The sequence below is a fragment of the Lynx canadensis genome, chromosome B4 (assembly GCF_007474595.2).
Source record: "Lynx canadensis isolate LIC74 chromosome B4, mLynCan4.pri.v2, whole genome shotgun sequence".
NCBI lineage: Eukaryota > Metazoa > Chordata > Mammalia > Carnivora > Felidae > Lynx > Lynx canadensis.
In genome coordinates, this window is record NC_044309.1 from 13,980,130 (window position 1) to 14,000,621 (window position 20,492).

The following is a 20,492-nucleotide window of genomic DNA, read 5'->3' on the forward strand; positions in this document are numbered from 1 at the left end:
GAAATGTCATTTGAACAACAAATTCCAAGCTTTAAAAAAAAAAGGGGGGGGAGGGAGGGAGGGCTTAGAAAGCATCATGTTAAATCTGTCTAACAGAAAATCCAGACTGTCACTTTTCCTTCCTGAACAAGGGTTTCTTTCCTTCCTTTCCTGAACAAGGGTTAAGTGGCTGAGTTTTGCCATCTCAACCAAAAAGCAGTTCAGTTAAGCCAGTTTTGTGAAACAAAAGGGTATTAAACTTTGGAGTGTATGTCAGCCAAACTGGCATTTTCAAAGCTGGATAAAGCAATTGATCACACAGGGACCAACAAGAGCATCCTAATTTCCCATTAACAACTAGTAAAAATGTGCTCTACTCCAGGAATGGAAACTGTAAGAAGAAAGTGGTTCTATCAGGGTGAGCAGAAATCTGGTCTAGAAGCAGAGACACAAGAGAAAGAAGGAAAGGGAGGGGGCATTCTTTGATTCTTCCAGCAAACAGACCTGACCAGATGGTGTTTTCACACTTCTCTGTACTATCTTATCACCTCATCTTTACCTCCACTACAAACGTGTCGATAATGTGCTCCTGGGGGAGGAACCAGTGAGCTACGTCCTCTTCATCCATCACCGGGGCGAGATGAAACTGCTTCAGGTAAGTGTTGGTTAAGTCGCGAACCGCCTTGATGTCTCTCGGTTCCATTGGCCTCAAGCCTGAAGTCTTGGTGGCCTTGTTGCAGTAAAAACAAAACAAATTGGGAAGTTTAAATAGAAGAGGAATAAAAGGCCAGCTGTCTCGGCGTCACCTGGGAGCTTGTCAGAACTGCTGAGTGCTGCGCACCACCCCCACCACCTGCACGGGTCAGAATCTGCAATTTAACAAGATTCCCTGGTGATCTGTATACACATTCAAGTTTGAGAAGCACTGACTGAGAATATACGTTCGACGGCGTACTGTTCCCTCTGTCCGTGTGCCTGCTCTTTGGTCAGTACTGCCCGTGACAATACTGCCCAAAGTCAGAGGGAACACTACAAGCTGATCCGCGTTCCAGAGCCGCGACTTTTAACAGCTCACATCACAGGGCAGAACGATCTTATCAGCATGTGTTCTAGAATACTGTGCTTTAAAACTGCCCTGACATGTTGAAAATGCAGATGAAAACAGTTAAGAATCTTACTTTATTCAATGGCCTACGAAAAGGCTGTTGGAATTTTGTTCTTATGAGCAACAAAAATGAAATAAAAGTAAATCATGTTGGTCAGAATGGGAAGGGAGAGCGTTTTAACAGTCAGCTATTTTCTAAAGGGGAATGGCGAGCGGCCGAGTCCTGGCCCTGGCCTCTCACGCCATCTTTTGATTCAAAGGTGATCAGAGCAGGCAACTGAATCCATCATTCCAGAGCATCACAATTTCTGTGAGGAACAGAATTAACCTAAAGGTCCGAACAGGTCACCATGTGGATTTGTTCAACTGCTTGTCCTCAAGAGTTCCAGACATCACTTAGCTCCCTGGGAACTGCCTGGACACCAGGACACTTGAGCCTAGAAGCGGGAAAACCCACTACATGTGCTTGTTTGTACAAAATATTAAAATAGTTTCATTTGTCCAGTTAACTTGATTTTCTTTTAGAAACAGTGGGCACATTAAAAAAATATTTTTAACGTTTTTATTTATTTTTGAGAGAGACAAAGCATGAGCAGGGGAGGGGTAGAGAGAGAGGGAGACACAAAATCCGAAGCAGGCTCCAGGCTCCGAGCTGTCAGCACAAAGCCCATCACGGGGCTCAAACCCAGGAACCGTGAGATCATGACCTGAGCTGAAGTCAGCTGCTTAACCGACTGAGCCACCCAGGTGCCCCTAAATAGGGGGTACATTTTAACCAGTAAGTAACTATATATAAATACTGCTAGTCTACCTTTCCTATTCTAAGTTATTTTTAAATACTTTAAAATTCAATAGTGCCTCTAAAATTAGACCATTACAGTTCCTGCATGCCCTAGTCTAGAAGGACAGGAGAAGCCGATGGTGGAAAATAGGTTTTCATCCTGAGTGCTGGCTCCGATCCATCTCAGTGGCTGTGCTGAGGTTGCTAAGGGTCCATGACAAACAATGCTGACTGATTACTGATTAGTGGGATTGAGCAATTTGTTCTTTGTATTTACAGACCAAATGTCCTTACTATGTGCCATTCTGTTATGATTCATGTAATCTATGAAGACACAGGAATGCAGCTAAAATACAGTGTAATCGTCTAAACTGAGAGAATATAAGTCCTTAACACTGTAGAGAACTCATGTGGCCTTTCTGTGGAGCACAAAGCGAAAGGACGGGAAATCTCCAGGTCCTAGCTTCCATCGAACGCTTAACCCCTCAAGCAGGCAGGGCAATAACGGCCCGAATATGTGCTGAATGAATGCATGAATGAATAAATTCCTATGTTTTGTACCACAATCATTTACCTAGTAAGCTGTGGTGAAGGCTGCAGACAGGGAAAAAAGTCACTGTCTGCTCTGCAAAGATGAGATTTCTTTGCCTGGCACTTATGCGTAAGCCTGGCGTAAATTCTTTTCTTCTTTTGTTTCCCCTGAACCAATTTTAGTGTTTGGTAGCATTTCTATACTGCAGATTCACGGGAAGATGGAACCTATGTGATTTCCAAATACTGTTAAATGTAATCAATACATATATATATTTTTAAATAGTTTTATTTATTTTTGAGAGAAAGATAGAGACGTGCAGGGGAGGGGCAGAGACGGGGGGGTGGGGGGAGACACAGAATCCAAAGCAGGCTCCAGGCTCCGAGCTGTCACAGCACAGAGACCAACGTGGGGCTCGAACTATGAACTGCGAGATCATGACCTGAGCTGAAGTCAGATGCTGAGTGACTGAGCCACCCAGGTGCCCCTAATCAATGTATATTTCTCAATGCTAATAGGAAAACTAAAATATATATACAAAGAATATATATTTTTACTTTTTTTAAGTTTATTTATTTTGAGAGAGACAGAGCATGCACAAGTTGGGGAGGGGCAGAGAGAGAGAGAGAGAGAGAGAGAATCGCAAGTGGGTGCAGAGCCCGATGTGGGGCTTGAACTCACAAACCGCGAGATCATGACCTGAGCCCAAGTCGGATGCTTAATGGATTGAGCCACCCAGGAGCCCCTAGAAAGAACGTATTTTAAAAAGTCATTTAAAAAGATGATTTTCTTCCATGAGGATGACCTTGATAAATTTTTAAGCAGCCCTGCTCAACATTAAACTGCTTTTTCTTTTGCCACTGGTTCAGTAACAAGATCAAGCGATTAGATTCACTAATGAAAGCAACAGGATACATGCATCTGTTAAGCAGACATTCAGAAATGAAGAAAAAGCTTGCCAGCTTCTTCCTAGACCAGAACATTCTTCTGCAGGACAATTCTCATTCACTGAATATTTATACTGCAAAATCACTAAAATCAACATCTTTTGCCCGGCAGACATCTTTAAAGCAGCAGTTCCCAAATATTTTTGTCTGAAACCCCTTTACCCTCTTAAAAATTGAATATTCCCAGAAAGTTTTGCTTATGTGGGTTCTATCTACCTATATCTATCATACTAGAAATTCAAACAGAGAAAATTTTAAAATAAAACAATACTGGAGCACACATTCCATACGACCACTGGTAGACTTCACAGCACATCTGTAGGATAATTTCAGCGAAAAATGCATTTTATGTTTCAATGTTATTACAAAAATAGTGTTGACATCACAGACTCCTCTAGAACAGACTCGAGGACTTCCAGGGGTCCCAGGACTACACTTCGAGAAGTGCTGACTCAGGTCTCCAAAGGTGAGAATAAGGGGTGGTAGAACTGAGAATGGAAAACTCAGGGAAACAGTGTTTGGGCAAACAGGCAGAGAGAATGTATATGCACTGGGCAATTTATAAGCACTTCAAGTGCTTTTATGCAGAATTTTTTTTTTTTTTTTTTTTTTTTTTTTAAAGGAACATCAGACAGTATCAGCTATAAGAAAAATGCAAGGGGAGCCTGGGTTGCTCAGTCAGTTAAGCGACTCTTGGTTTCAGCTCAGGTCATGCGATCTCACAGTTTGTGCCTCACATTGGGCTCTGCACTGATGGCATGGAGCCTGCTTGGGATTCTCTCCTTCCCTCTCTCTCTGACCCTCTCTTGCTCACACTCTGTCTCAAAATAAAGAAATAAACATTAAAAAAAAAAAAAAAGCAAGATCCCAGAAAACAGAGGAAGAATATTTATTTTTGCTCGCTCATAATGGCCATGTGTCTCAGGCCCTAAACTTGCTTCTAACATCATAAAGTCACATACTCTCCAAAACATCTACAGAAGCAAGAAATAAATTTTAAAATGTGAAATAAACCCTCAAGTTATAGCTGTGGTCCTCAGAAAGAGGGGGGGGAGAACGCTAAGCCTGGATAAAAAATGATTAAGTTTTGGCATAACCCGAAAGAGTAAGGTGGTCATGTTTCGGAAAATTCAATAAAAAAAAAAAGACATTTCTAGTGACTGAGAAAATCCAACGTTTCATAAGCAAACTCTGTGGTCTCAATCAGACTTACTTTCCCAGGGTCCAACTAACATGCATCATTCGGACTCTGTTCACTGAAATATGTGTAAAATCTGCTTATCAGTACATCAGAGAAAAAAGGCTCAGTGCTCTATTAAGAAACAGAAGCTGTGTTGTTCTCTGTCGAGCTATGTGGTGTAAACTGTCTTAGAGCCAAGATTCCAGAGCAGAGATGGAAGCAGTGATTACGGTTATTGGCTTTAAAAAGGCAGCAGGAGGGTGCTAAATGGCAAAGAACGCTTCTGTGGCTACTGAAGGTAGAACACTGGGTCTCAGGACGTCTTCCTAAGTGTGTCCTGCCAGCAGCACCGAGGGGGGACACTGGGACATTAACCTGCCTCCAGTGTTTTGCCTACATTAAGTGCCTTCACCTTTAGGAGCACTGACCAAAAAAAAAAAAAAATCCAACAGCAAACATAAAACAAAGCCAACGTTTACAGGGCAGGGACAGGCTTAACTCTTGGGAAGGCCCCAGCATCTCAGAGAGCAGAGGTCATGGCATGGGCCTGTGCGGTTCTCTCCCACCTAGGAGACTCTGGGCAAAGCAATTTCATTGCTCTCTTCCGTGAAACCGGGCGAACGCCCCGCCCCTCTCTGTTCCGAGTAAGAAATGAGGCCGTGGACACGCGGTGTCTATCTAGTACCGCGCTCGCCATAACAATCCTAGCTCCTGTGTTAAGAACTCCACGAATACGACAAGTAAGACATGAAGCGGAAACAGTAATGACGAATCGGAAGATGAGACTGACCCGGAGCAAAAGGTGTATTCAGGAAGGTTCTTCTTACACGTCATGGTACAAAAATGTTCTTAAATCACACGATTGCTTAAAATCACCCACCTGGGCCCCTAGGAGGGGCGGCCGTGGTGTGGTAAGCACTGCAGTGTCCCCCGCTGCTGCTTTTTAAGATTTTAGTTTTAAACCCTATGACCTAGCAAATGCACTAGTAGGTATTTATCCAAAGGATACAAAATTCCTGACTTGACAGGGCACATGTACCTCAGTGTTTACAGCAGCACTCTCAACAATAGCCAAATTATGGAAGGGGCCCAAATGTCCATCAAATGACAAGTGGATGAATGAGATGTGGTGTAAACGTGTACACACACACACACACACACACACTCACACTCACACACGAGTATTACTTGGCAATGAAAAAGAATGAAATCTTGCCATTTGCAACGTGGATGGAACTAGAATGTATTATGCTAAGCGAAATAAGTCAGTCAGAAAAAGACCGATATCCTCTGATTTCACTCATATGTGTAATTTAAGAACCAAGATGGATTAATATAGGGGAAAAGAAAGAAAAATAAGATAAAAAACAGACGGAGGCAAACCGTAAGAAACTCTTAAATACAGAGAACAAACTGAGGGTTGCTGGAGGGGAGATGGGTGGGGGATGGGCCAAACGGATGACAGGCATTAAGGAGGTCACTCGCTGGATTGAGCACTGGGTGTCGTATGTAAGAAATGAATCACCGCATTCTATTCCTGAAACCAATACTACACTATGTTAACTAACTTGAATTTAAATAAATAATTTTTTTTAAAAAGATTTCATTTTTAAGTAATCTCTGTACCCTACGGGGGGGGGCTCAGACTCACAACCCCAGGACCAAGAGTCGCATGCTCCACCGACTGAGCCCGCCAGGTGCCCCAGCACTGTCCAGCGGGCCCTCAAGAGGCAGACCCTCAGGTGGCTGCCGTGGGCACCTTCCAGTTTTCTAATATCTGTACTCTCACCTCTTCTGCCCTCCTTTCCGTCATTATCTTACTCTCCCTTTTCCTCTCCTTCCCTATAACGGGATGCAGGGAGGGCGACTGACACACACACCAGAGAGCTCCCACCCGGACCCTGTCGACCATCCTTTCCCGTGTGTGCCTGTGCTCCAGGGACGGCAGGTAGGGACGCCCGATGGGACCGGGCCATGCCGCCCCCCGGGGTCGTCAGAGGTAACGGAGGCGGGAGCTCAGGGGTCTAACAGGCGAAACGCGGGTGTCTGGGGTGCGCACCCCAAGTCCCCACCGGTCGGTGACGGGCCCGTGTCGACCTGCACGGGCCTTCATCTTCTCACAGGAAAATGCAGACGAGGCACACCAGCTTCACAAGGCTGTCGTGAGAACACAGCGAACGACATGCGTGACAGCACTCTGTCAACTTCAATTTACTGGGAAAAAACAAGAACAAAAACCCAGTGCCTGACCAGTCAGTGACTTGTTACCAGCTTGTTAGAACTGTTACCTGAGTTGATCGATTTTTGTGTAAAAACGTAAAGGACGAAGGACAAAAGTCAAAAATCCTCTTACCAGCTCAGATTCTAATCACCCTGAAAAAAACCCGATGAGAGGTATTAAAACTCCTTCTACAACCTACACGTAAGCAGGCACTTTCCTTACACACAAGCCGGACGGCTTTGGGTTCAGAAAAATGAAATTCGGGGAGACCACCACAGCACAGCACGAGCCCCCCGTGAAAACTGTAGGCACGCCTGCGGGTTTCCAACTCCAACGCCCGGACGGCGGAGTCTTTCTAACAGCTAGAAGGAGGACGCTGACGACAGCCGGTGCCCGCAGAGGGGGTGTTTCGTCTTAGCTGTGTGCTGTGCTCACGGCCGCCTGCGCCTCTACGTGACTCTGTCCCTCTCGGGTCACTCCAGGTCTCGGCGGTTGGCTTCAAAAGAATCCTGGCCAGTAAACATTAGCTGTTATGTTGACAGTGTGACATCTGTGAAGGTCTTCCTACTTCTGCAGTTCGGTGCGTGCATCTCCCTCCCACCCTCCCTTCTGCTGCTCCAGCCCCGGGGCATGTGGACCCTCCCCTGTCCTGTTGCCGCAGTTTTTATCTTCCTCCCTTCTGATCTGTGTTTCCTCTCCCATCATGGCCTCAGAGGAGGTGAGTTAATTGGCGTGCGCCCCACTCTCTACAAAAACAGTTTTAAGACAAGGGAAGAAGAGGCCTTCTGATCCTTCTGCCACGTTGCGAAGCCTGGAATGATGATCTTGGTTATCTCTGGAGATTGGTTTCCTTCACCTCCGGTTTTGTCCTTATGAAATTCTGCTTAAGGTCAGAAATTAGTTGATTCCTGCCTGTCATCAGAAAAAATACATCAAGGGGCACCTGGGTGGCTCAGCTGGTTAAGCGTCTGACTCTTGGTTTCGGCTCAGGTCACAATCTCACGGTTCACGGGTTCAAGCCCCGCTTCGGGCTCTGAGCTGACAGCACGGAGCCTGCTTGTGATTCTCTCTCTCTCTCTCTCTCTCTCTCTCTCTCTCTCTGCCCCTCCCCTGCTTGCTCTCTCTCAAAATAAATAAACATAAAAACAAAACAAAACAAAATACACCAATTCGTGTGGCAACTACTGATTACATGTACTTGGTAAACACGAAATGGCCAAATGACAAAAGGAACCAGGGTCTACTGAACCTAGAAAGGCCACTACAGACAGCTGAAGCCCTCCCAATCTCCCAATCAAGCTAAAATATTCACTGAACTACTTTCTAACAACCCAAAAGAAAGAACAGCTCTGATGAAATCAAAACTTCAAATGAAAAGATCCCATCTGTGATGGACAGATTCCAAGATGGCCCCCAAGTGATGCTACCTCCTGGTGTTCACACCCCTGTGCTCCTCCTGAGTGTGGGTGGGACCTGTGACTCACTTCTAAACAGTGAAATACAGCAATGGTGGTTGGCTGTCACTTTCATGAACGACTACATAAGGTTCTAATTTCCATCTTGCTAGCAGATTCAATCTGTAGACTCTCTCCCTCACTGGCTTTGATGGAGCAAGCTGCCATGTTGTCAGCTGCTGCCCTATGGGGAATCCCATCTGGCAAAGAACTGAGGGAGGCCTCTGACTGGCAGCCAGCAAGGAATTAAAAGCCCTCGGTCCCAATGTCTGCAAAAACTCAAGCCTGCTAACAGCCATGTGAGTTGGAAGTGGACCCCAGTCAAATTTTCAGATGAGACCCAGCCCTGGCTGATACCTTGAGAGAACTTCACGAGAGACCCTGAGGCAGAGGCCTCGGACAAGCTGGGCTTTGACTCGTGACCCACAGAACTTGGGAAATTATAAATGTATGTTCTAAACTGCTAAACTGGGGCCCCTTATGGCTCAGTTGGTTAAGCATCCAACTCTTGATTTCAGCTCTGGTCATGATCTCATGGTCATGAGACTGAGCCCTGCGTCAGGCTCTGCACTGGGCATGGAGACTGCTTAAGACTCTCTCTCTCTCTGCCCCTCCCCAGCACTTTCTCTCTCTAAAAAAAAAAAAAAAAATAAATAAATAAAATAAAATAAACTGCTAAACTTGCAGTAATTTGTTACACAGCAATAGAAAATTAATACACCATCCAAGCTCCAAATAAGGCAACACTAGTAAGCACGTTTAACTTTTCCCCTATTAAAAGGCAACTTACCATGTTGAGAATTTGCTAGTTTAAAAAGATAATTTAATGAAATATTATTTCCTCTCCTTGGCCTCTCCTCTAAGCCTTATTCCTTAGTTCCTTTGTGTTAAGACAGCATCAGAAGCCTCAACTTTTCTTTCTTTTTACGTAACAGATGGTAAACACTCAAAATTTCAAAACTTACATGTCTTGAGTTCAATCCCATCCAACCACAAACTGAAGACTTAAAAAGCCTTAAACAAAACAAAATAAAACCCTGGTATTTTCAAATAAGCTCCCTGATTTTCCTCACCCAGAATTCTAAAAAGCTACATATTCACATCCTCAAACACATGAGCCAGTTTTTAAGACTCTTGCAAATAATCTTTTTCTACATTAAAAGCTTTAGCTGTTACAGCTTCGAAAAACTCCAGAACATTCTTACTTACATCCGGAAGTCTGTAGAGCTTCATTGTTCTCTGTAAAGTCATATTTCTACTCAAGTGAGAAAATTTCACTTCTACCAATTTTCTGGGGTTTAGCGATCGATGCCAGTATCTGGAATACAACGAAGGTTTTAAAATCTGATCGATTTTCTAACTCTACCAGCTTTTACCCTTTGTCTCAGCTCAGTTGTCACAGAGGCATTTAACGAACACCCTTGCTGCCCCCTGTGCAGTGTTGGATGCTGGCCCTGTTCTTGTATAATTAGCTTGGTTTTTTTACATCTAAAACATGTCCTGCTTTCCAGTTACATTCCTTTGTAGTTTGTGACCTTTCATCTCTGCCAGTAAAGAGCTATCATAAAACTGTAAGATAAAGTTAAAAATGCCCGGTCTGCAAGTATTTAACAACCACTGTTGATTCTACAGAAAGCAAACTAAGAAGTTCTAAAAACATAGGAAAACATCCCCTCTAAATTAGTAGCCGTCGCTTTCATCTAACGCACATCAAAGAAAACAACTTTCTGAGAAACGACCTTGAGTTTCTTAGGGATTCCAGTTTAGACAGATGATTTGTATTAAGATCTACCTGTGAAGTATATAACTAATTGAATGGGAGACAAGTCATTTTACAGTTTCACATTTTTTACTGTTTAGTGGAAATTTCATCTTATTTGAGTCAAAAACAGTCAAGGGAGAGAAACTCGTTCCGATGCTTCACAAACAGGTTAGTCAAGGGAGAAATCTGATAAACCATTTTCTCCCTGGATTGACCTCTGAAAGCGTGATGAGAACAGATGAACTCCTATAAAGAGCTTAAGCTCTTCCTGCTCTTCGCAAGCAAGTCTGTTTGGGCTTCCCAACTGGTGTTTACCAAACTTTTGGAACAGTTCCTGAGAGCAGTGCAGAACAACGCGTGAATCTAAGCGTTTGGAAGGAAGAAAAATGGTAGTACTCTGGACATTTGAATTTCAAGACCACGGTGCCCTGGGTTCCCCAAGGTAGGGGCAGCACTAGTCTTTCCAACAGAAGAGACGCAGGAACACAGAACCGGCGCTGTTAGCAGGAAAACTTTTTATCGCCAGGTGGCTGTATGGTAGAATGGAAAGAACACTGGTCTCAGTGGTGCTTGGGTCTGGTCTCCACCTCTGCTACCAAACCAGCTACAAAAGAACAGGTAAAAGGCAAAGTTTCCCAGTTACATGTGAGAATACTACTGGTAGCCACTTGGCGGGAGGCAAGATTCAAGGTGAGCGTGCGGCACTGTTACCTGCATGTGGCCACTGGCTTGGGAAGAACCACTCCAGCGGTATAAACGGCCTGAAAAATACCTTCCAGGTTTACTCTTCTGGTTATTTCTCGAATTAACACCGGGGCTACCCGCTTTGATCTCAATTTCTTATGAACACAAAGAAAGTTGATTTCTACCATCTTCTTCACACTAAGAAAGATGTCAAAAAGTAGAGCAAATGTAAGACGAAAACGTTTTTAAAAACAAGACAACTCCCATAAAATTGCAAAGAGTAAGAAACCGAGAGACCTCCTTCAACAGAACATTAAAGAAAAACAGCCCATCGTTTAGACATTTCACAAACTCCGATGGATACGCTACTCCCCATATGTCCCCTGCCAAAATCACTATCACTATAGGCCATGGAGACCCAGACCCCCTTGTCCTGAAGACACTTGAGGACTCTGGTCTTTTGTAAGTTTTCACTTTAGAAAGTGGATAAGATGTACCTCCAAGTTTCTACATCTGTTTTTCCTGTAATGTATGCAATGAGGACAAGAACGGGGTCACCCAGATGCAGAATCTGGTAAGATGGTGCACTGGAATCTAATGCAATTCCTAGGTCCCCAACAGGTACCTTGGCCAGACAGAAGCTGGTAAGTTTCTGAGCTACGGTAAACCTTTCAGGGCTTCAAAGCCCATTTCCTGTGCTGGTTCTAGACACACGGGCATTTCATTTGGCACCAAGATACCTTGACATCAAAAGTTTTTGAGCAGCAAATCAAGTAACCCAGTACAATGAAAGGTAAACAGACCTGTTATGGATTAGCTCTCTGACTTTCTGGGCTAAAGACCGGAGCAAAAACACAACATAGTTATCCAATGGATAAAAAGATTTTTTAAAAATCTCTCCTAAAATTTATTAAGATAATTTTTTTTCTCTAGAAATAAGTATGAAATACCTATTTATATCTTTATTCAGACACACACATAAAACATCTGGGTGTGTGGGGTGCCTGGGTGGCTCAGTCGGTTAAGCATCCGACTTTGGGTCGGGGCATGATCTTGAGGTTCTCAAATTCGAGCCCCGCATCGGGTTCTGTGCTGACAGTTCAGCACCTGGAGTCTGCTTTAGGATCTGTGACTCCCTCTCTCTTGGCCCCTCCCCTACCCAAACTCTCTCAAAAAATAAATGTTATAAAAAAAATTAAAAACAAAAAAAATAACATCAGAGTGTCTGCATGTATGAGACTGAGAGGCAGAGACACAGAGCTGCCCTTTTTTTGTTGTTCACGGTCCAGTTTTCTTTGATTAAATCAACTTTATCTTTTTGAGCAGTTCTAGGTTGGGCAAAACTGAGCAGAAAGCAGAGTTCCCGTAACCCCCTGCCCCCACCGTAAACAATCTGCAGGAGTAATCTTAAAAGCCCGTTGGAACTGCAATTCTGGAAAAGTAACACATCAAAACTGACACGGACGAGCTTGAATACGTACCTGTCATAAATCCGAATGTTTGCCGGGATGGCACTGATGAACCCCACTAGCTTTTTGTTCGAAGACACTCTGACCCCACAGTGCCACTGAAGGAGCCAGCCTGGGGGACGCAGAGCCCTGAAGTCCATGCAGGCAAGGGAGACAGGTGCCGGTTAGTGTCCCGGGACCCGAGGAGAGACGGAGCCACGCGGTCCCGACCGCCCGCGCCCAGGGCCGCCCCTCGTGGCGCCAGCGACACTCACCAGAGCAGGAACTCAGGCGAGTAGTCGAACCGGAACATGCTCTCCTCGTCTTCCACGTAATTCTCATTTAACAGCGTGTACAACTCCTTGAGCTGCAAGATCAAGCGAGCGTCCTTTCTATGGCGCTCGGAACCAACTCGGAAGCAATTTGTGCGAAGGCAGGTGCTGAACGGAAGGCCTGTACTCACCACGTCGGCATTACCCAGATCTAAAGTGTCCCACATGAAACCCTGCGGCAGGGAATACGGCTCCCGACGCACGTTGTCCTTATCCGCTTCGATGGCACCGTGCGAGGTTATCACTTCATCTGGAGAGGGACACAGAGAGAGAAAGGCAGAAGGACAGAATATTCAACGACAAAGTATTCGGATGACCCAAAATGGTCCGTTCCGTAAAACGACACCATTTTTAGGGGCCTGGGGTGGAATATAATCTTTGAAACCATGCTACCGTTTCAGCCACTTCTGGAGTGACAACAGGGCAGCTGGGTAGTGGAGAGGGGCTGCTATCTCACCAATTAAATAAGAGGAGAAATCCTTTGTCATGCAGTGACAAGGTGTTTATTATGAAATGACAGGGACTTCTGAGCCTCAACCCCCAGATTACAGAGCCCCCACAGGGCACAGCTTGGAGTCCGTGTCCTCTTACTCTGCATTTCAAAAACCTGGTGGGGGGGGGGGAGGGAAGGGCTGCAGTGACCTCTGACCCCTCCCAGCAAAACCTACAACTAATTTCAGGACTGTTCACTGCTCTCCGCCTGGAATGTTGCCACTACAGCCAAAGTCATAAACGTGGCTAGCGATTTCCACAAAGGCGCCCTTTCCAGGTTCCTTCCCCACGGCTTCCCAATGCAACTGGAAGAGAACCCGGGCTCTTCCTGTGGCTGACGTCCACCTGGCCGCCCACCTGGCCTGGCTCTCCAGATCCATCCTCAGGGACCACCCTCAGGCTCATGGCTCACGGCTTCCCTCCCTCTGCGCGTGAGGCCCTTCTCCTGCTCGCCACGTGGCTGGCAGCTTGAGTGTTTTCAGATAGAAGCTTACACATCGCTTTCCCCACAGCATCTTTCCCTGACTAAAGCTTTTTCCTGCCTGGAGGATGCTCTCCCTCCACCCCCACCTGGCCACCACTTTTATTGTCCTTCCCCATCACTGTTTCCCCGGTACGTTGCCCACGGCATTTAATAATGGACACTCAACAAATAACTGCTAAATCTTACTCAGCTGTCAAAAAGAAAGAAACCTTGCCGTCTGTGACAACACGGATGGACCCTGAAGGCATCATGGGAAGGGAAGTAAGTCAGAGAGAGAAAGACAAATACCGTATGATTTCACTTATATGTGGAACCTAAAAACCAAAAATTCTCAGCTCACAGACACAGACTGGTGGTTGTCGGGGGGTGGGGGTGTGTGTGAAATGGGTGAAGGGGGGTCAAAGGTACAAACTTCCAGTTATAAAAACAAGTTCATTCTGGGGATGTCATGTACAGCCCGTGATTTATTTGGAAGTTGCTATGAGAGAAGATCTTAAAAGTTCTTACTATAAGAAAAAGAAAAACTGTAACTTTGTGTGGTAATGGATGGTAACCAGACCCGCTGTGGGGGTCATTTTACAATGTATGCAAACAGCGTATCCTTATGTTGTACACTTGAAATTAAAACAATGCTATATGTCAATTATACTCCAATGAATAAATAAATAAACAGAACCGGAAGGAAAACAAGGAACAAATACCTGCTGAATTAATGACCCTCAGGTACAGGTTCATGGCATCACCTTTTTAGGGGTGGAAGCCACAGGATCTGTACCAGCTACAAGGGGTTTCATTTTCTCTTTCTAACCCCTGCCTTTGTCACATCCCTCTTTATATCCGCTCCACCAGCTCACCCCCCCCCCCCCATGAATACCTGAGGCTCCATCAGGCCAGTCTGAGTAGTCAGATTCTCAGCTGCTCCCTTAGAGTCCCTCCAGGACCTCTGCTTAGAGTCAGGCTACAGGAGGCTTTCTTGTCCCCCAGGGCACTGACCTAAAAACCACCAACAGCTTGCCAAGCAGCACTCAGCTAAACCTAAAACATTCAGTCAATAGACCTACACTGCTTTAGCTAACGGTCCCTCGATTCAATGGCATTTAAAATCCTGTAAATTCATGCTAGAGTCTCCCTCCACTACCAAATACATTTATTTCTAGAGCCTGAAAGAAAAGACCAGTGAGGATAACTGCTTTCTTTTATCTTTCACACTCCAAATCCCATGGTTTTTAACATGTGTGGCTGCGAGATGAGCGGTAACTTTAAAAAGTGTGAAAACCACTATTTGAAGGCACAGACGATTGTTCCCTGATTTTTATACGACAAAACTGGTTATTTGTACGTAAGTGAACTATTATGAGATCTGGATGACACGTAACCCTTTACCTGACACACATGCTGGAAGCTGAACAATCAAGAAGGAAAAACACAGAAATAATTATCATCTATCTTCATATGAGGATAACAGTAAGCAGTGGGTTTAGATTTTAATGCAGTTAAAACAATTTTAGTGCATTTACATCATCACCCTTTTTACTGTGAAAAAGAGAACACTTCAAACGATGTTTATGGACATGTAACAGGAGAAAGAGCGATGCCCGCTGCCCGAGGGGCCCCCGGAGACCGCCCGAGGGGCCCCGTCCCCTCGCTGTGCTGCCAGGTTCTCCCGCCGCTAACAATTAACACCAGTGGTGAGTGTGCAGAATCCTCTTGTTAAGAGGCATAACATTTTCCATTTCAATTAGGTTTAATAGGGCAAATTTCCTGTGTCTTTTGGAATAACTGAGATGTGAGGTGGCTAAAAATTTATGTACAGGGAAAACTCTTCCGTGAAGCTTAAAACCAAAACTGGTTCTGAGACTGTCTTTTATATATATATATATATATATATATATATATATATATTTTTTTTTTTAAGTTTTTTTTAAAACTTTTTTTATTTTGGGGGAGAGAGAGAGGGCATACAAACAGTGGAGGGGCTCAGAGAGAGACTCCCAAGCAGGCTCCACACTGTCAGTGAGGAGCCTGATGTGGGGCTCGAGCTCATAAACCATGAGATCATGACTAAGCCGAAACCAAGAGTCGGACGCTTAAACAACTGAATCACCCAGGCGCTCCCTTTTACACATTTTTAAAAATATACGAATGTTTCAAGTGAGAAACCTGGTTTTTTTTATAGGAAGAGGAATGCGACTCTAAAACTGTTTCTCCTGAAAGCCAATATCACGACGCAATATTTATATTTTAAAGAAAAATATGACTTTTGTGTAAATTTCTAATCTGTGACATAAAGCAAATATGTTAAGTGAAGTTCCTTTTGTGTTTTTTGTTTGTTGTCAACCTAGCTGTGTTTTGGGGTGGGGGAGGGGGGGTGCGGAAAAGGCAGAAAAGCTTACTTAATTTGGGTACCGGCTGGGTGTCCCAAAACTGGTATCTGTGTTTGGCAGCCTCATCAATGTTCCTGGCGGGGCCCTGGCATGCGGACAACAGCTCCATTGCTCTCTGGATATCCTGCAACTTCTGCATTGGAATGGTGGGATTCTATAACAGCAAAGACACACAGACACAAAGATGAGGAAGCTTACATGGCTCCAAAACCTGGGCCAGACACGTGTGTATCTGCCCTGGAGACTACAACACCAAAAACACAATCTTCCTCTAAGCCTGGTCAGGGTCTTGGGCTCAAGCGCTAACGCACTAAAACAGAAGTGAACGCATTATGTTAAAGATCACAACAGCTCTGTAGCTTTAATGGGGCTTTGACAGTTTTGGAAATCTGAGGTAAAGCCAACCACCCGCTGGCTTCAGGGTCCCACCTGGCTGCGAGGGGTCGTCACCATCACTCATCTGGAAGGAGTGGCAGGGAGGAGTGACACGCATGCATGAGTCACTGCCCTACAGCAGCCAGTCAGGCACACCCTTGGTGTCACTGTTAGGGTTAATGCTCGGCAGCAGCAATGTGGGGACAAAGGAAAGGACTGCTAGGATGCAAACCAGGCAGAAAAGGGAAATTTTAGTTCAAAAAAAAAAAAAAAGGAAAAAGAAGACAGAAAGAACGGTGAATTGAGTGCTAAGCTGGGAAGGAAGTTAACCAAGAAAGAAAATCTCACTACGTATGCCTTCCTCCTGGACCACCCCCTGCCCTCTCCCAGCCCCGATCCTCCCCCAGAGACAAAACCTTCCAAAGAGCAGTTTCTTCCGAGAGTTTAGCTCTTTGGCAACCACAGCCTGTTTTCCCCAACCCAAGTGTTGGAAACTAACCTTTTTAAGTAAAACATATTCTCAGTCTGGAAAAATGAACGTATCTTTAAATTCTAAGGTTCCTTCCTCGAAGCCAATATTCCTCTTATCTCTGAAGATTCCCAGCTCTTTTTTTTTTTAATCCCTCAAATAATGTAATTCCACATGGAAAATGAGACTATTCCTAAAATGAGAGCACGCAGTGCTGAATAGTAAAATCACGGAGTTTTTTCAATACACAAAATGATTAGTTTTTGAACTTTGATGCCACACGAAGAATGCTCTTCATGTAGTTCAGAAGTGGTTGACGAGAATTTCAGAGCCCTTCGGTTTTCCTGTATGTCAACACACCATGGGCACCAAGGAGAGGTACCATCGACACTCGCTGGTTTATTAACAGTGGCTCTGGACTGCTGTTCAACTTTGAATCTGAGGTCTGTGGTCTGGGGTTGATCCTTTGACTTGGGAAGCTATACCCATGTGCCACAGTACAAAACAGGGTTTATTTAACACGGACTGCCCTGTCTTTGATTTGTCACTGGGTTTGCTTAGGATTCTTGCCACTACAATAACTCAAGGAAACAAAGTGCTGGAGTCTAACCAGAGATGGGCTGAGGTCAGTATCGTCTCCACTTCTAAGTCCAACGGCATCACCCAGGACTGCCACAATTCTGTAAGCTGTTTATCTGGTATTTTCATAGAGGTCTAAGTCACGAAGATCAGATTTCAATTACACATATTAACTTGAAAAAATACTTTGGCTAGTCCCATTTATTGTATTTTTAGATTTCTCTTGCTCTGGTCTCTTCTGAACCTCCAACATAAGAGGGACTGATTGCCAGCAAAATGAAATTTACATGCATTTGAACCCCCAACAAAGCAGTCTCTTTGAAGACCTATAATTTAACCAGGAACTCAGAGCACAGCATATTTCAACCAGTAATGCTTGAACACGCACCCGTTTATCTTTTTAAAAGCAAATCTGAACCTACACAGTGCCTGCACTGAATCTGTCATGCGAATTTTCCTTTCCTAATTTTGGAGTTAAATTCTCAATCCCTAACATACCAAACTCAAGCAGTTTTGCGACCGACATGAATCAGCATCTTTGCTCCAAAGGAGCCAATCCTATCTCAGCTCCATAAAGACCTCAGAGTGGTGTCAACCCTACCTCATTAGCCTCATCAGGTTGACCGTTCATGAAATATTTATATCTGAATGCTCACTATTTTAAGTGCTTTCTTAAAGTAGATACAAGTGAGCACAATTTTCAAACCCGTGGTCATAAAACAGCAAGGAAAATTCAGCTATGGTATTTTCTTTTTTTTTTTTTAATATAATTTATGGTCAAGTTAGCTAACCTACAGTGTATATACAGTGTGCTCTTGGCTTTGGGGGTTGATTCCCATGATTCATCGCTTACATACAACACCCAGCACTCATCCCCAGCTATGATATATTCTTAAAACTATCCATCCACCTTCCACACAGCAGCACCACCTGAGGGGAAACGATTTGGTGTTAGGGGAGGTGAGGACGTGTATCAACCCCATGTTAGCTTCCCGCTACCATATCCCTACGTCGGGCACACCTCTTTTCATCGGTGGAATATTAAATACCAACAGTGCCCTTTACCCTTTATTTTCTCAATTTAATACCTTGGAAAAATGTCCAGGCCCTCCACCACTAAGACGTCTAAAGAATCCAGACAAATACCATCTTATTCTGGCCCGTGAGTGCAGAGGAGGGCATGGCCGAAACACCACCCGCTGTAATTTACAGGGTTATCCAGAGCCAGCATCTGGTGTAAGGGAAAGAAGCCCCAGTTTAAAACAAAATGCAATGGAGGGGCGCCTGGGTGGCTCAGTCGGGTAAGCGTCCGACTTGGGCTCAGGTCATGATCTCACAGTTCATGGGTTCAAGGCCCACATCAGGCTCTGTGCTGACAGCTCAGAGCCTGGAGCCTGCTACAGATTCTGTGTCTCCCTCTCTCCCTGCTCCTCTCCCACTCACACTCTGTGTGTGTCTCTCTCTCAAAAAAAAATTAACCTTAAAAAAAATTTTTTTAAACAAATGCAATGGAGAAAGGCCCGCGTTAAAACATTGCGATGTATTCTCAACTTAAAAAGAAAATAATTTCTCTACCATATGATGCAAGCAGTTCCTCCTGTGGTGACTAGCTCTAGTTTCTTGTAAGTGACCTTCAGAAGTAAAGGAAGAGTGCAAAACCACTGGGGGGTGTGGAGAGGGCAACAGGCTGACGGTGATGGGAGAAGCAATACGGAGGGTCACAGCGGCATAGAAGTGACACCGCAGGGATCCGACGAAGCGACTGAGGAACGGGAAAAATGAGTTTACGGTGCACCTTAATTGAGTGACCTCGGAAAGTATGCCTGGTGGACAGAGTATTTATTACCTGAGAGACGAGCTGAAAAGCGAGGGGCGGGGGAAGACCCCGTTTTCTTCTCACCCCACAGAGGGAAAACTGGGCAAAGTAAGTATCCTCTCAGTGACTCCTGGTCCTTACGAGGAAAACAGTAACAACAAGAGAGACTGCCTGCAAGATTCGCTTCTCGTGATAAAGTGTCAACTGTGCACAAGGAAAAAAACCTTCAACCCCACGAAACTTGCATAGTGCTAATAACCACCATGTAGGCAGTGCTTTATAATACAGAGATCATTTAACTGTAACCTCCTCCTCACGACCCCGTGAGTTGGGGCAGGAGGCAAAAGGCATGGCCACCACGCCGCAGGTGAGGACACAGGCGCAAAGGGGGTGACACCCACGCGTCCCGTGAGCCCACATTCCCCGGTCCACTCCCGAGCCCTTTCCGCTATACCACGCGCTACCCAGGAAACCCACACGGAGCTGTGACCATCCGCGTCATCTCTGCCTCGTCCTCCTTCGAATCTTGCCCCTTTCCACGCTGTGAGTTTCTTGCATCAAGAGGGCTCTGTGCGTCCCTGTGGCCAGCACACAAGGCCTGTGTTCACGGCCAGGGGGACCGCGGCTGGCCACACAGGAAGGGGCGCCTGCCATCTGTCCCACCAGAGCCCCGCGAGGCCGGCAGTCTGCCAACACGGGGCTCAGCGGGACAACTGCTGGTTTGGTCCTGGATGGGTGTTTCTCCAGCGGGAATGTTAGGAGCGATTTCCCACCCTCGGCAATGGAATTTGAGAACGGCCACTGAAGACTGCTCAGACCCAAAGTCAACGGAAGACTTACCCGTGGCTGCTCCCGCTGAAATCTGCTGCCAGATGGTGTTGTGCTATTCAGGTAATTAGACAGACACCCAGAAAAATTACAATGTGAATATCTTCTGAACTAAAAGTAATTAAATAGTAAGTGTAACTTCAAAAAAAAAAAAAAAAAAAAAAAGCACACCTAACAAGCTCCCAATGGGACTTAACTTCTTTCGCTACAATCTACGTACTAATTTGCTCTGAGAAAAAGGAAAATTGCAGGCTCTATCCACATACACACAAAAACTCAGTCTGTACCTCTTAGTTATTCAGGTACTTAACATCAGCTTCAGGAGGCTGTAAATAGCCTCCAGGTACAGTGCCCTCCAGCATACAGTCACAGCAAATCCCTAAGGGTGCCCCAACACGGCACCGAGCTGCACAAAGCAGTTCTCGCAGTTCTCGCGTGCTTGAGAAACCACAGAGGTGACAGTAAAACAGGGGGCTCACTTTTGAAGGCTGCTGGATTTTAATCTCCTGGGAATCAGATGCCGAGTCTGACTTGGTGCCTCCGGAATTTGGTTTCTCCTTTTTTCGCTTCTGCTTCTTCTTTTTCTTTTTGGCACCCAAGTCTGCTCCGGGACTTCTGTTAGGAAATTTACAGAGGGCAA

General features: G+C 45.1%; 1 protein-coding gene across 2 annotated transcripts in view; it reads right to left on the minus strand.

Annotated features, from left to right (window-relative positions):
• NMT2 (N-myristoyltransferase 2) overlaps nt 1-20,492 on the minus strand; it is a 74,682-nt gene that overhangs the window by 10,858 nt on the left and 43,332 nt on the right. For both annotated transcript variants that reach the window (XM_030321873.2, XM_030321875.1), the window contains exons 2-9: nt 20,332-20,467; nt 15,795-15,939; nt 12,557-12,675; nt 12,369-12,460; nt 12,127-12,243; nt 10,673-10,843; nt 9,409-9,517; nt 539-709 (exon numbers count right to left, since the gene is read on the minus strand). In XM_030321873.2, coding sequence (XP_030177733.1) covers nt 539-709; nt 9,409-9,517; nt 10,673-10,843; nt 12,127-12,243; nt 12,369-12,460; nt 12,557-12,675; nt 15,795-15,939; nt 20,332-20,467 — 1,060 coding nt within the window. The remainder of the gene's footprint in view (nt 1-538; nt 710-9,408; nt 9,518-10,672; nt 10,844-12,126; nt 12,244-12,368; nt 12,461-12,556; nt 12,676-15,794; nt 15,940-20,331; nt 20,468-20,492) is intronic.